We start from the raw sequence: 17,539 nt of genomic DNA, 5'->3' as shown, positions 1-17,539 counted from the left end.
TGGAACGCATTACTTTACCTTGATGTGAATATTTAAAAATACTTAATAAGTTGCTCAATTGTTGGAATTGAAAAATGCAATCACATGCAATCATCGTTTTTGGTAGGACTTATCTTTTCGTGACTGTTCTTTAGGCACTACTTTCTTTCTCAGGCAAGGTTGGATGCATAGTACTTCTTTATGAACAATTCATGCAAGCGGGCATGAGGCCACTAGATAGGCTCATATATGTACCACATAGGCCTAATTACGGGTTAGCGCACAACCACGTTGTCGAAAACAAAATGATATAAAACATAAATACATTTTATTTACAAATTCAAAACAAAGTTTTAAGTTTGAATACATTGGTCTCGGTGAATAAAACAACTTGAAACATTAAATAGTTGAAAACTTGGAGTGACTTTGTATGACACCTACAATAGGTCTGCTTCCATCTTCGACGAGCTCATTCTGGTCACCTGAAAAACATGAGAGAGCTAGAATGAGTATAAGACTCAATAAGTAAGCTCTTAATCATGTCCATGGTAGATGCTAGGGTACCGTACTCCTTTCTTGTCATGTTGCTTTTCTTGTCTTGTGAACTTAGGTTCTTAAGTTTTGTTCTTGAGTTTTTATTTCTTACCATGGTTCGGGTTCTGAGTTCTTAAACATGATTTTAATCTAAGGACCTTGGTTCCGAAGATTTGAGTTCTGAGTTATGAAAATTTATTGTCCTTAGTTCTTGATTCTTGTCCTTATTCTTATTTCTTGTTTCCTGTTTCCTAAGACATCCCCTGGGATTTAGTATACATGAATTTGACAACTTAGTTCTTGATTCTTGTCCTTATTCTTATTTCTTGTTTCCTGTTTCCTAAGACATCCCCTAGGATTTAGTATACATGAATTTGACAACTTGTGTGTCTAATGTTTCATGCTTTAAAGCAACACAATTTGAAAACCTACTTCCAAGGTTTCATGCGTTTTAAGTGACGTAGTATGAACCTGCATATAGGACTTCATGTGTTCTCTACAATATAGTCTATAACCTATACCCAAGGCTTCTTACTTTTCAAGCGGTGTAGCCTGAAACCTATGTCAAATGCTTCTACACCAAGTGATGCAACGTGAAAAGCTATGTCCAAGGCTTCATATGTTCCACGCCACATAATTTAAATACCTACACCTAAGGCTTCATTCGTTCCAAGCGGCATAGTTTGAAACTTGCATCCAGGCTTCTTACCTTCCAAGTGATGCAGTCTGAAAACTACATTCAAGGCTTCTTACGTTCCTAGAGATGTCTGAATCACAAACATGCTATACTATCAGAGGTCTAACGGTTCTTAGGTTTGAGTTTCAAGATCTTGATTCTTTGTTATGAGTGGTTCCTAGTAGTCTTCCTGTCTTAGTGGACTTAGAGGCTTTGTATTGTGTTCTTTTTTTTATTCTTGTTCTTTTAAGTGTTTTCTTAGTTTCATGAGTTCTTAGATTCTTGGTGCAGAGGTTATCCTTAAGAAACAACATGCCATAAGTCTTAATCCAAGCTCATAAGTCATGAATATTTCATGGTATCATAACATGTTTCTTGAATTTCTAAAAAAACCATGAATATATATTAGAGGTCACCGGATAGTTTAATTTTTCCCTTTCGCCTTCTAGTTTCTTCGAGTGCTCAAACATGTTCTATTTTTTTTTTTTTTTTTTTTTTTTTTTTTTTTTTTTTTTTTTTTTTTTTTTTTTTTTTTTTTTTTTTTTTTTTTTTTTTTTTTTTTTTTTTTTTTTTTTTTTTTTTTTTTTTTTTTTTTTTTGAGTGATTGGATAATTATCTTTAAAGTCTTACCTAAATCTCTTATAAGATTTTATAACATTTTGAGTTCTTTACCACTCCATTTGTTGGTTTAAGTTTTTAATGAATTCCAAAATCCTTGAATTCTTGAGTAAATCCTTATGTATTCAAATATAAAATGTTAAATCATTTAGAGACAAAGAAGATTGGACATAGCGTACAATTATCTTATGGTATTTTAGTTATTTTACCTTTAATTCTTAGTTTAGTCTTTACACATGCTCCAATGCCTTTGAAAAATGGTATAATCTCTTTTTTCCTTGGAAAACGACCCTATTTACGATATTAGGTCATTTAGAGTACATTTATTCATGGGGCATTTTGATCCTATCTTGGGTTTAGCCCCTCATCAAACTTCATATATATTCTTAGTATATTATCTTAAACCTTCTATTTAAAGTTCATGAGTGTAGAGCCCATTTAATTAGTTATTTTCACGTTAATTAATTATCAAGTAAAATGGTAGGATCAATTTTGGGTTAATTGAACGGACCATGTCAATGTCATTTTTCTCCAACAAAGGAAGATAAATGCACACCATGAATATACTCACCTTAAAAATGGCATAAGTGAATTTCTTCCTAAACTTAGAAATGGTGTTGCAAGGGAGAAGCCGAAACCAAAACTTAGAAATGGTGTTGCAAGGAAGAAGCCGAAACCAAAAATCTTATCTTGTCGTAGTCTGTAGCTCAAATTATAATTAGAGATGTACATAGATGAGATAGGGTCGGGGAGACCTACCTTTTCCCTACCCTGCCACCTATTTCATTTTATATTCTTGCAGAAATTTTCATTTATTTTTACAGAGATTGAGCTGGGGATCGAGTTCCACGTAGGTACTTCTTCCCTATTTATTTTTCTTTTTAAAATATTAATTTTAAAGTTTTAATTTTTCAATATAATCTTTATTAAAAAAATTAAAATAAATCAATATAATTCAATATAATTCATAAGCATATAAAATGTCTACTAACAAATTCAAATTTTAATATGGAGTCAAATTAATTGATTTATTTTTTTAATATAGCAAAATATATATATATATATATATATATATATATATATATATATATATATATATATATATATACAAATATAAAATACATGTTNATATATATATATATATATATATATATATATATATATATATATATATATATATAAATACAAATATAAAATACATGTTGAAAATATGTTTATATTACACCGGGCAAGGACGGTGGAGGAGGGCAGGGAATTGGGTATGGATGGGGATAAGGAATTTAATTTGGTCACGATCTTGATCCCATTTATCTAAGAGGAAAAAAGGTTCTCCACTCTCTCCATTATCCATCTAAATGGATAATCCCCTTTCGGTATGGGGCGGGTCTGCACGGATAAAATGAACATCTCTTGTTATAACCTTTCAAAGTTCATCGGTTGTTCGTCCCAAAAAAGTCGAAAAAGTTTCTTGCCAATTCGACTGATCTAGACATTATCTCACACCAAGCCCTTAGTGAAATCTGTTCGTTATCTTCCCCTCTTAAAAGGATGAACGTAAATGGATACTCTCAATTTATTAAACAAATCTCTAAGTTTCCTTACCCATTTTCACACATAATCAAAGCTTATTGGGCAGCTAGATAAGATCCTCCTTAGCCCTTAACCTCTTCATGAAACCTCCTCTCAATGCCCCAAAACTAAATATCCTTTAATTTAAGTTTAAAGGACACTGGGAGAATAAATTGGAAACTATGTGCTTCAACCCGCATTGAATGCAAGGCCATTTGGTGAAGATAAAAGTATATTGAACCTAGGTGTATTTTCTATATTATGTATGGTCATGTCTAAGGGCATATCGGTTGAAGTAGATTCTCATTTTTTGATCAATCAAAACCTCTTTCCAAACTGTACAAGCTTCCTCCAAAGCATACGGCTTTCTAGATATAGATGGTGATATCTATACATATGGATCTTATATATATCATACCTGAAGTACCACATGAGTAGATATATAGGAATCCAAATTCGTCGAATCACTCATGTTATGATCTTCAACATTCTAGGTCTTCCCGTTCCTTCATCTGACTTGTATTCTTCATATAGCATTCAGACCGAATGACTCTATAAAATTACATTGATACTTCCACATATTACGGGTAAGGTACGAGACATCCTATTTTTCTCCTCCGGAATCCTTAGAATTACAACTGCTTAGTTTTCAATTTGCCTCTGATCATCCAATGAAATGTGAATAACCCGTCCTCCTCTCTTTGAAACAAGGGACTGAGAAACTGCTATTTTTCAATTAAATCAATTAAATTAGTAGATATGAAAGATCTCCCTCCAAGAAGTACATGCGACTTTCATCGAATACAGCTTTTCACAAAATTCTATTTTTATCTATGAGATCGAGTATGGAATTTTGTTTACTTACTTTAAATTGAGTATCTGTTTCCCTCCCTTTCCTACTAGGATTGGAAATCCTGTATTTTACTTATCCATACGATTGAGTCCATGGGTTTCCAAAATAGTATAAAAAGAGGTGTTTCAAATCATTACTATTTGATTTGGACCGGTTCTAAAAAAGTTGAGGCATTTCGAATTGTTTGTAACAGTTCCGAATTGAATCTCTTTAGAAAGAAGATCTTTTGTTTGTCTGAGACTGAAGGCTCAAAGGAAAGTCCAAAGAGACAATATTTGCTAGGGGGGCTTGGACTGTTTAGCTCACGATCCTGGGTACAAGGTCTACTAGCTGTAGCACCTTAATCTTAACTGAGTTCATCATGCATACTTTGCTAGGGAGATTGTTCCGATTGTTTTGTTCTAACTCCTCAAGTCTTTTTTTCTCTAACTTTCGCTCATGATTCTAAGGTGCTCAATCTACTGAAGGTATTCTAAACTAGGTCATCATCTAGTCAACCTAACTCTAACGACCTAGCTCGAACTTTACTCCGACTAAGAATAGACTAACTATTAAATATTGCATGGAAATTTCTTTTATCTATATATCTCTAATCTATTATTAACAACTTCCTTTCAATTCTTTTCACTCTACATGAATACCATATTCTATATTTATCACTTCTCAAACAAGAGAAAGAGATGAACAATTTTTTTTTTTTTTATAGATATTACAATATGTTCCCTATAGTAAGTGGGTTCTGGATTATGATCAATAAATAGTTGATCCTAAGATGCTCAATCTATGAAGGCATTTTGACTTAGGTCATCAGCTAGTCAACATAACTCTAACGACCTAGCTCGATGTAGATAAACACGCTTTATAGGGAGAACACAGTCGAAACCTAGAGCTAAAGCTTACTGTATCATGCACATATACAAGCACACAAGTTCAAAGAGGAGATAAACATCCATAAACCACCCACATCACAGATCACAAAAATTCATCCTCCTTTCTAACACAACGAAAAACATATAAAACAACATTCTTCACAAACTTCATTGTATGGGAAGTTTGATAACTTTTTACATTATTCATAACATACTCATCCATATTGTCCAACTCGTATTCTAGTCATGCATACTCTCCTTCTAGCTTTGCATAATACATAAAATAGCATACTACTTTGTAATCTCAATCTTGGAGCATAATGGTACTTTTACCATAACACACATATAGTATATACTCATCTAAAAACACCCTTTCGAAGTCCTTAATATGCATTTCTAACCACCTAAAGTAAGGAATGTTCACACGCTAGCACGTTCTAGTGATCCTTGCAAGTATTACTTGCCTAAAGTTCGTGTTGTTACTTATTTGGATGATGCATGCCTTCCCAAGCTACCTTTTTCACATGTTTGGAGTTCTAAATTTTCTAAAATTTCTCTCATAAGTCCTAATTCAAGTAACATCAGGGTTATTATTGAAATCGAAACGAAAAACAGAAAACAAAAGTCAAATGTCATATGCGCATTCGACTTTGTCAAAATTTTCAGATTTCCAAACTAGATTTCGATTTTTTTTCTATTTTTCAACTTGAATTAATTTAGTTTCTTCATGAAAGTTATAGACTTTTAATCCATATTTACTAAGGTATTTTTTCATAATTTTTAGTCAATCACAATAAAAAATGATTGAGTCTAAATATCGTCCAAGACTAAAAACTTATCAAAATTTTCAGTTTCTTGACATTCATCAAAACGCCACTTTTAAGACCGAATCAATTCCAAAATCTTTCATAAAACTTGTGCAAAATATCTCTAATATTAACATACAAAAAAATTAGAACTTAATTCTATGAATAGGTCTCGAATTTGAAGAAAAGTCAGAATCAAAAACTTGAAAGGCATATCTTCGGTTCTTTCTCGATTTTTGATGGATTTGAACAAATCAAAAGTCCATAATGGTTCTTCCAAAACCACTAAGTTATTCTTATGAAGGAAGTCTAGCGAAAATTCTGACTCCAAACTCCTCTATGGAGCTAATTTTGACTTTCTCTCTAACTCTCTCTCAAGAACCCTAAACGTCCATTTTCTCTCTCCTTTTTTTTTTCTTCTTTTTCTTCATCATTAGTCACCTAATTAGGGATATTCTAGGCCCTTAATTAGCTAAGAGGGATGAAAATGACTGGTTTACTCATTCGAAATTTTTGATAGATTTTTCTAGTTTTTCACTATTTTCTTTTTTCTTTTGTTTGTGAAAAATTTCTATGCATTTTTCTCTTTTACATTATCTTGAAACTTCGTCTTTAAGAAACTTATTAAAATTTTGAAAGTTCAACATTAAAAAAAAAAAAAAAAAAATAGAGATGAATATAAAAATACTCGGTAAAGTAAACTAGTTGTACGCTTTCCTTACCTCCTTACTAGGTTATCACAGACTTTTCTCTAAGCTCTTAAAATCAAGCCTAGTTTAGTTACCTAAACTCTAGAAATGCTTCAAAGTTATGAGCTCATGGGAAGGCCTAGTTTAGTTATGGGGGCTACTAATTACGTTGTAGCACTATAGATCTTCGGGAGGGCAGACCTTATTTCGAGGTGAACCAACTTTTTTTGTTCTCATGCTTAGTAAACTTGCATAGCCTTTGACATGAATGACTAGTACCTTGAATTGAGGTGTGACCTTATCATGTTTATTTGGAATGAGTGGCATCCTTAACATAGGACCATAGTTGATGATTCTTACAAGACCATAGCGTTCATAAAATCTAGGAGAGTAACTCAGCGTGCTTACCAACTACTAAGCCTAGCCATGTGGTTTCACATCCCACTCTCAAGATGGATTTACAGTGGTACGATCCAAGTCAGGAGGCCAGAGTTTTTTCCACACTCACTAGAGGCACTCATCATGAGCTATCTACCTATGTAGTCCTAAGTCCCCTCTCAAGACCAGTGTAGTCTTAAGTATTTTTCAAAACAAGTTTATAGAATTGCAGCCTCTGTCTTAAACTATTTCTACACTTAACAGTGGTACTCTTCTCGAGCAAACTATTCAAATTGTTCCAAGTTCCTCAAATTAAATCCGGTTTATAGAATCGTTCTCTCAATCTTTATCCAATCCTACACTTAATTGTAATTCAAATGGCCTTGGGGTTGATATTAAACTTTTTTCATTATTCTTAGTAGCTGTGGAGGTCATAACATTTTTGAACAAATCTAAAAGTTCTTACCCAAAATCTTGAAGCTTGTTCACACCCGCTTCTCCTTCTTTTTGAATCTTATCAAAGTAGTGATGTGTATGGATGGTTCTTCGCTCAAACCCAACTGGTTTTAGGCCTACAATGATGACACAAGGTTTGAAATTCTTAGTGTGTTTATGGTCGTTTCTATCTCGAGGAAGACAACCTGGTATGTGTACTCACCATCTAGCCCACCAATCAGTCACAAACCTTCCACATGTGACTTCCCCATTGGCCAATTCTCATAACTTGGCATTTAAGTGGCCAATTTGCCAATTTTGGCCCCTTTTTATCTAATTTTACTTTTTTTTTCAAAGAGTTCAGGGCCATTTCTACCGACTATAATTTTAGAGCTAGTTGTGCAATTCTATTTTTCATGGCTAATTTTCCAAATTCCCATCTTCATGGTTATTTTTCCAAATTTATTTTTCACATTTTTTTATTTAAAGGGAAGTCATTAAAAAAAGTTCTTGTGAGAACAACTTTCTTCTCATCTTTTGAGTTGTATGGTGAAGATCTAGACATTTCCAATAAAGAATATCTTACTCATTTGTGACTTACCACACGCTATTAACCCGAGAAAGAAAGAGAAGAAATAACTATCCCTCGATGTAGGTTTTACAACCTCGAGAGATGGCGTGCCATGGCTCATTCAAGGGAAAGATAAGAGAGATAGACAGGTTCTTTTCTTCCCAAAAAAAAAAAAAAAAAAAAAAAAAAAAAAAAAAAAAAAAAAATCTAACAAATGGCAGTACCAGCGGCAGTAGCAGCAAAGGAGGTTGAGGGGAAGGAAAGGGAGAGGAAGGGGAAGGGTAGAGACTAGAGAGGAGAGTCTTTTTAAAAAACATATATTCAACAAATTAATGGTATTCAAAGAGATACCAATAAGACCACATTTTGCATCAATAAATTTGAAAGTTTCTTTGCATAAACAAAGAGGTATGTTTTTAAATCGTTTCCAACCTCCATTGCTTCCAACCATCTCAATCCTACCATGCTTTATAGTACACATACCAATCTTTAAGTGTAATCCTCCAACTTCTTCCAAGAACCTAAACTTCCTCCGGCCATCAAATGATTTTGTTCCCTAATTTTAACATAGCTTTATCGGCAAAAAGAGGTTAAATTCTTTCTTCAAAATCTTGAATATATATATATATATATATATATATTTTNAAAAAAAAAAAAAAAAAAAAAAAATCACAATAAATAAAGGGAAAAAAATGCTTGACTTTCTTTGACGACAAATTCACCTCTTTTTTTTTTCCTCCAAAATTTAAAGGCAACTTAATCTCATAAAATATTTCGAAAAAAATGAATACATAAAGTAACAGTTAAACCTATGCTAAGCGTGTGGGCGTTACAAAACATATTGAAATCATAATAACAAAAAAGTAAGCGAATATAATAAAATTTAAGAAAAGAAAGTTGATGAATACAAAAATTTCACTACACAATTTATGTGCTTCCATAAACTATAACAAAATAATAAGCAAAAGTTATTGGGCCAATATCCAAAGACGCAAAGAACAAAGGGGTGGTGATATTGTTATGATTGAGACAACTGCTTGGTCTATTTTTCAACTGCTTCCATAAAATATTCAACTACGTATGAATTAAGTTACATTGAATGTCTTGAACCAACTTTGTTACATAAAATAATGCCCATCAAACCATGTCCTTAAGTTTTGGATTTGTCAATCTTAATTGACTCTATCAAAGAGCTGCAAATCTTCCATGGCCGCATCTCACAATGAATCCTCTCGAAAGGTGTTGATCACTGGTGTGAGCAAAGGATTAGGAAGAGCCTTAGCGTTGGAGTTGGCTACTCGCGGCCACACCATAATCGGTTGCTCACGTGATCAAACCAAACTTGATTCCCTTCAAGAACAGCTTTCTAAGTCCTCTCTAATTCAGCATTTCCTCTTCAAACTCGATGTGGTATGTAAGTATTTGAATTCCACTTCACAAATTTTACAAAAACTAATTGGAAATGCATGTTTTTTTTTTTGTAGAAATCAAACGACAACGTTGAAGAATTCGCACAAATTGTGGAAAAAGAGAAACTTATTCCTGATATCATTGGTATTTTCGTTCATTCGTTTCTTAATTTGTTATATAAAAAAAAGGGTAATGACATAGTTTTTGGATGTATAGTGAATAATGCAGGTTTGGCTCATGGAAAAGCCAAGATATGGGAACTTGATGTGCGAGATTTTGATAACGTTATTGATACCAATATCAAAGGAACTGCAAATATTTTACGTAATTTTATTCCACTTATGATGCATAACAACTACGGAATTATTGTTAATATGTCATCGAGTGCTGGAAGATCTACCCATGCAGATGTACGTGATTGAATATTAACATCAATTTTACACCAAGATTTTTAAATTATCTTTGATTAGCTTTAGATTTTGTATCGTTTCGAGTATCTAAGTATTTGCATTTGGTTATAACTTATGATGGCATATTTTGGTATTGGTAGTTTGCACCATATTGTTCGTCGAAATGGGCAATCGAGGGATTAAGCAAATCTGTGGCAAAGGAGCTACCAAAGGGCATGGGAATTGTAACATTAAATCCAGGCTCTATATACACGGACATGCTCGTTTTATGCTGTGGTGATTTAGCATCGAAATTTCAATCTCCTGAAAAATGGTATGTGAATACTATTATTCATATGCTTTTTTATCATTTCATTATTGACTTAGTTTTTCTTTTTAAAAATAAACGGGACAGACATTATATAGATGACCATTGGTCCGAAATGGGAGCCTTCTCTGCCTCCATCCATGCCACCTATTTCATTCTCCATTCATAAATCTTAATAAATCAATTTTTTTTCCATAGCGTGATTAGGCTTATAAGTCCGTTTTACTCGTATAACAGGGCTATTAAAGCAGCAACTATGATCCTTGATTTATCACCAGCAAATAATGGTGAGTCTCTCACCGTTAATAATCCACTATGATGGTCCGTATTGTTATATTATTGGACAATGCATTCTTGGATTAAGTGTCGATTCCTAATATATGGTTCGAGATTGCCAATTTGAATTTCTTATTAAGAAATATTTTAATTTTATTTTTTAAAATTAACAATTATATTCAAAATAATTATGATGCTCTATCATATTTAACCTATGAATCTAAATAACATACTTTATTCCACGTATATAATTTATATTTTATATTTATTAGATAGATTAGATATTATTGTTATCATAAATTTTTTCATTCTTCAAAGTGGAGATTCAGCCATTGAAGAAACCAACGGTGGAATTTGTTTTTCTCTGCCGGCGAGAGTTGTTTAAAGATACCGACGGCTGACTTTGTTTTTATATGCCGGCCACAATTTTTAACCCACGCTATATCCAATAATATTCCATAATATTCCATTGCCGTCATAGGATTTATTAAATACAATAAAATACTATTTGAATATATAGTCTCCTTTAATCCCATGTAATATTTCTTGATTGATTTTCTCTCAAGTTTGATTGACAAAGAATTCTTCCAAATCATAAGGGTATGTCATTGCATCCAATAGGCTGAATTTATCTCTCCATCCTTTGATCTCTAACCACCCGAGTCAATCAGGTTAAGTTCAATAATTGTACTAAGTTAGTTATGTACGGATTTTAGGATTTAGATATTTTAGAAATAAATGATTAAATATTTTAAGAATAAATTATCTAGTCCCTATTATAAATGCAAATTCATCCTACTAAGATTTTCATTTGAAGGAATTCCGAGCAGTCTCAAGTAAAAGCAAAGTGTAATAGTATTTTACAAAATGTCTTGTAATCTCTTCTCAATTGGTGTTAACAAATAGTGCAACTGTTTCCCACAAAGAGTTGTGTTCATATGTTGGTATAAGTTGTCTGATCTCTTGAAATTCTTACTATGCTCTATGGTTGCATCTCTGTTTTATTTTGCACATCATAAACAATTTATTGAGATTATTAATGAGTGAGTTTCTTTGTGTCGTGAATAGTTGGTGACTCTACAAGTTTTTTGTTGAGAAAGCTTGTTTGGTATAGTGAGGTATAACTAACATGGTGGATGATTTCCAAAGCGTTGGAGAAATCAAGAAACTCAACAGTAACAATTACAATATGTTGGCAACATGCATGATGTCCTTACAAGGATAGGACCTTAGGAAGGTCGATGGCGGGAGTGAAACTATGTCGCTAAAGAAGGATCCTAATGGCGCCTTGCGCAAATGGAGAATCAAAGCAAGCAAAAGTAATGTTTGCCTAGAAGACCACAATCAAAGAAGAGATGTTAGAGCACATTTAAGATGACAAGTCATCGAAAGAAGCATGTGACACATTTTTAATGTTGTTCTCAAAGAAGAACGATACGAGACTACAACTTCTAGAGAACAATATGTTATCAATCTCATAATATGACATTGATGATTGCTCAGTACTTCCATAGGGTCAAGTCGATATGGAAGGAGATTACTGAACTAGATCCGAAGTTTATTATTACAGAAGCTTGTATGAAAAGGATTATTATCCATAGATAGCGACCATAATATAGAAGTTTTGTTATTCCTGTGCGAGGTCTGCTCAACAATCATTTGTAGAGTTTAAAACATTAGTGCCAGCCTGAAGCCATAACTAAGAAAATGGGAGGCATCATGCTAGAGAATGAAGAAGAAGCCCTCTACACAAGTAAAAGTTGGAGAAACAATAAGCTACATGGATACAAAAATCATGACAAAGGAAGAGTCCACCAAGGAACTGCATAACTTGAGAGAGCTCAGAAGAACAACCTTAAGATTTCTCAAGGGAAGAGATTGGAAGAAATTTGCTACAATTGCGGGAAGAAGGGCTACATGTCCAAGGAATGTTGCCAACCTCTAAAAAGGAGATGGAGGAGGAATAAGATGCAGAGGTACAACGTACCTTAGAAGAAGACAAGCTAGGACTCATTGCGATGGTGAGAGAGCATATCGATTATGAAAATGAATAGATCGTAGATTCAGAATGCTCAAAGCACATGACTGGCAATTGGAGAAAATTGCAAGATAAGAAAGAGTACAAAGGAAGTCATATGGTATGCACAATCAACAATACACAATTGTCAATTGCTCAAATCGGCAATACAATAATCGTGCCTGGTAATAAATCTGACATGGTGTTTTTACATAATGTTTATCATGTATTGTGTATGAAGAATAACTTGTTGTCAGTGTCGCAAATAACAACATTAGGAAACTACGTCTTGTTTGGGCTAGAAGATGTGAAATTCCATGTAGGTGTCAAGATGATAGAAAAGCCAACGAGGGAAGGATGAAGAGTGAAGTTCATTTATGTCCTATCTGTAGAGTCTGCCTATGTAAACAACACTTGGAAGAATGAGACAACAGATCTGTGGCATGCAAGATTGGGACATGTTGGCTACCATAAGTTGAAGCTAATTATGAAGAAATTCATGCTCAAACATATACCTCAACTTGAAATCAAAATAGATGTTGTTTGTGCTGGTTGTCAATATTGTAAAACTCATCAATTAAGATACAAAGAATCAAAGTTTAGAGCAAAGAAACTATTAGAGTTAATTCACTCTGATTTTTTCGATTCAACCAAACAAACATTAATAAACAAGAAGCGATATATGGTGACATCATCGATGACTACTTAAGATATGTGTGAAATTTTTTTAATCAAAGAAAAGTCGGGCAGATTCTCAAAATTTCAAGAATTGATGATTGAAGGAGAAGTAGGAATAAAGATTCGTTGCCAATGTTCAGAGAATGGCGGATAGTACACATCAGATGAGTTTAATAAATATCTACACAAGTGTGGGATAGGTGATCAATTTACATGTGTCGACACGCCACAACAAAATGGTTTAGCATAAAGAAAGAATCGACATGTTGCAAAAATCTATCTAAGCATGATGCACACAAGAATGTAGGAAGATTTTAACTGAAGCTATGTGAACTGTTGCTCATTTGATCAACAAGCTTCCCGAGCCAAGGCTAGGTTTCATCTCACCACTTAAGACACTACGGGACATGAAACCTACAAGGCTCGACTCATAACTTGAGGGTTCTCTCAACAATATGAATTAGATTATGATGAAATGTTTGGTCTAGTGGTGAAGATCATTACCATATGGGTTCTGCTAGCACTCACAACAAGTAAAAATTGAAATTATGGCATATGGATGTGAATAATGCTTTCTTGCACGGAGTTAGACAGAAAAAATTGCATGAACCAACCAAAGGGGTTTGAGAGTGTAGCTAATCGTAATTAGCTATGTAAGCTTAGAAAACTTTTTTATAGATTGAAGCAAGCACCAAGAGCTTAGTATGGTAAGATTGCTGAATTTCTTATTTAAAGTGGTTATTCAGTTGCGCATGCAGACTCAAACTTGTTTATTAAAGAAAGAGAAGAAAAATTGGCAATTTTGTTGGTTTATGCGAACAATTTGATTATCATCGGGACGATGAAAGAGAAATTCATGAAACAAGAGAAAATCTATCGGTGCGCTTTCAAATGAAAAAGCTAGGAGAGCTTAAACACTTCTTAGGACTAGATGTTGATCGCATAGATGAAATATCATTTCTCTGCCAACAAAAGTATACAAGAGATATGCTTCAAAAGTTCGACATGTTAAATGCAAGCAAGTCTCAACATCGATGGAGACAAATTCCAAGATTTATGAACATGAAGGCTCAAAGTTAAATGATCAAATGATATATCAACAACTAGTAGGTAATCTTATCTACTTAACTTTAACTCGACCTGACATTTCTTATCCAGTTGGAGTCATGAGTTGATACATGCAAAGTCTGAAGAAGCCTGATTTGGATGCAGCTCAACGGATCTTGAAAATAGTTATTTGTACAAAATAAATGAAGATTACTTGCTAGTTGGATAATGTGATGTTGACTATGTAGGAGAACCTGATATCCAAAGCTCAACTATTGGGTGTGTGTTCAAGTTTGGTCTTAAAACAATTTGTTGGAGTAGCAAAAGACAACCAATAATATTATTGTCAACTACAGAAGCAGATATAGAGCACCAGATATAGAGCACCAGCCGGAGCAGCTCAAGAAAGTACATGGTCGAAATCTCAATGGAGGATTTGCACCAAAAAATTGACTATCTAATACCACTTCATTGTGATAACTAATCTATCGTTCACCTAGCAAAAAATTTGGTGTTTCATGTTAGAACAAAGCATGTGGAGGTGCACTACCATTTTATTAGATAGAAAGTTCTCAAGGAAGAAAACGAGATGCGGCAAATCTAGATTGATAGTCAGGAGACAGACTTGGTTACAAAAGAGTTGAATATTGACAAATATGAGGGCTTTCGCTATCAATTAACAGGGTATGACAAATGAATTAACATGGTATGATAAATGGAGACTAGTGTTGGGGGACTGTTTAAAGATAATCACTAGCCCAATAGAATTAAACTGAATAATTATATGAGCATATTGTGCATATAGTTTAAGAAAATAATTTAGGTATTTTATCAATAAAAATATCCAAGTATTTTAGGAAAATAATATGGTTTAGTCATGAAAATAACCTCATGCTTTCTAACCTTATTTTCGTGGTCAAAATATGAGGTTGACAAATGATATCAAGAAAATTTTTAAATCGTATTTCACAATGTTTTTTCTTTAGCCCCTAAGAAAAAAGTGGTCGTGGTGGTTGCAATAGAAGTATGACACTGTTAGGATCGCACAACAACGCACACACTTGATCTAGATGAACACAAAGAACAGGATAGAGAAAATGCAAGGAGAACTCTGGCTAAAGAATTTATATTATGAATTCAAGTATGTACCGGAAGAGAGAGAATACAGACAATATAGAAAGTACATTTTCAAATCTCTGCCAAGGGATATATATATATATATGATTTAGCTACTATATTTAGCTTACCAGATATAACCATCTACTATATATAACTATTTACCCTATATAGTTTTACCCGATATAGTTTTTTACTATACATAGCTATTTACTATTTATGACAATTTATTTTACCCGATATAGTTTTTTACTATACATAGCTATTTACTATTTATGACAATTTATTTTATATATCATTTACCAAATATAGTTTTACTATGTATAACGGTTGACTCAACTATAAATAAGTAGCAGGCTCCATAACCTAACATGACACATCTAGTGCCTCTTCTTGCTCCATAACCTAACATGACACATCTAGTGCCTCTTCTTGTGCTTTCCCTTACCACTTCAATTCGAATTTCTTTAGAATTTAATTGAATGATACTACTTCCTTTCCGGGTTGCACAACATGTTTATTTTTATGAAGTTTGTCACTTCTTAACCCATAATAAAGGGCTTTCCTATAAAACGGGATCCTCGAGCATAACTTTTTTTTTATTTTTTTTTAATCAAACTTCTAGAATTTTATTAAGCGTCTTAGAGGTCAAATTTCAAAATGAGGTAAAAGAGAAAAATACTTAAAAAAAAAAAAAAAAAATCATGAATAGAAGAAAAATCTAAAAATAAAATAGTAGTAAAATAGAAAAATGGTCAAAATCAACCCTAGAGGAATATTTTTGTCCTCTTGGCACCCTTTCTTAACGTGGAATATGTGATCGATTGTGATTAAGGAGGAAGAAAGAAAAAGAATGAAGAAAAAGAAAGAAACAAAAAAGAGAGAAAGAAGAAGCTTGAAAGAGTCGAAGACCTTTCGATTCTGGTTGTTTAAAGTCGGATCCCGACCAAGGTGATAACGGTAAGTTTCAGAGACTTAGCAAATGCACCAGGATGATCCCTCTTTATTCATAGGTTCCAATGCCTATTTATAGGAAATACATAAAACTGCAGAAAAAACGGAAACACAGGACACGACTCAACTAGCTCCACTAATAACAAGAAAATAGCTAACTGATATTGACCTGTTCTAAACCTAGAGAATAGGTCTTTATTGAAATAATCTAGAACGAACTCAGCACTTCCTTCCTTGAACTGAACTCAATCAAGAGTTTAGTTCACAACACTCATCCCAAACACTTCTCTGATCCTTTGAAATGATGCCATCTTCAAAGGCTTTGTCATTATGTCGGCCAACTGCTCCTCAGTGCTGCAATAGACCAATTTAACTACACCTTCCTTTGTCAATTCTCCGAGAAAATGGTATCGAACCCTTTTGTGCTTTGACTTTTCATGCATGACTGCATTTTTTGACAACTTGATAATGGACATGTTGTCACAAAACAGAACCATCTCTTCATCTTGTTCATGCCCGATTTCTTTTGATATCCTTTTCATCCAAATGACTTGACAGGCACATGTAGCTGCTGCTACATACTCTACTTCAGTAGTTGACAAAGTGACGATTGGTTGCTTCTTTGAGGACCATGCCACAGCTCCTCCACTCATTAAGAAAACATAGCATAAAGTGTTCCTACTGTCATCCACATCTCCTGCATAGTTACTATCGGTGTAGCCTAAAAGTTCACTCTTCCCTTCACGTTGATACCTACTAAATTCCAGAGTTCCCTTCAAGTACCTCATGATTCTTTTTGCAGTAGCAAAGTGCAACTCAGTAGGATTTGTCATAAAATGACTAATAAGACTTACCACAAACATCAAGTCAGGTCGTATGGCTGTGAGATACATTAAGCTACCCACCATTTGCTATATAGCGTTGAATCGACCTTCACACTAGCTTCATCTCAACCAACCTACTGTCTAGGGACTATCGGATTGCAAACGGAGTTGTAATTTTGCATCCCAAACCTATCGATCAACTCAGCAGCATATTTTCTTTGACATATAAAGATGCCATTAGCCTTCTACATCACTTCAATGCCAAGAAAATATCTCATCTTCCTCAAATCAGTCATGTTGAATTCATTCATCATGGAGCGCTTAAACTCATTCAACAACTTCTCATCATTACTAGTGAACAATAGATCATCAACATAAATGCTCACAATTAGAATCTTACCTCCCTTTTGTTTGATGAATAATGTTTGTTCATTAGAGCTGCTTACAAAACCTTCCTTGATGATATAAGCCTCAATGCGATTGAACCAAGCTCTAGGCGCTTGTTTTAGTCCGTATAGAGCCT

At 33.6% G+C, this 17,539-nt stretch overlaps 1 protein-coding gene and 1 pseudogene across 1 annotated transcript; both read left to right on the top strand.

The window, feature by feature from the left end:
* Positions 1–17,539, top strand: part of LOC111487991 — a 601,695-nt pseudogene that overhangs the window by 327,424 nt on the left and 256,732 nt on the right.
* On the top strand, positions 9,149–10,423 carry LOC111485267 (NADPH-dependent pterin aldehyde reductase-like). Its single transcript, XM_023132082.1, has 5 exons — positions 9,149–9,387; positions 9,462–9,531; positions 9,604–9,797; positions 9,938–10,110; positions 10,342–10,423. Exons 1-5 carry the CDS (start codon positions 9,184–9,186, stop codon positions 10,421–10,423), a joined length of 723 nt encoding a protein of 240 aa, XP_022987850.1. The 5' UTR covers positions 9,149–9,183.

The sequence above is a fragment of the Cucurbita maxima genome, unplaced genomic scaffold (genome assembly GCF_002738345.1).
Source record: "Cucurbita maxima cultivar Rimu unplaced genomic scaffold, Cmax_1.0 Cma_Scf00001, whole genome shotgun sequence".
Classification (NCBI taxonomy): domain Eukaryota; kingdom Viridiplantae; phylum Streptophyta; class Magnoliopsida; order Cucurbitales; family Cucurbitaceae; genus Cucurbita; species Cucurbita maxima.
This window is presented reverse-complemented; position numbering and strand designations above follow the sequence as displayed.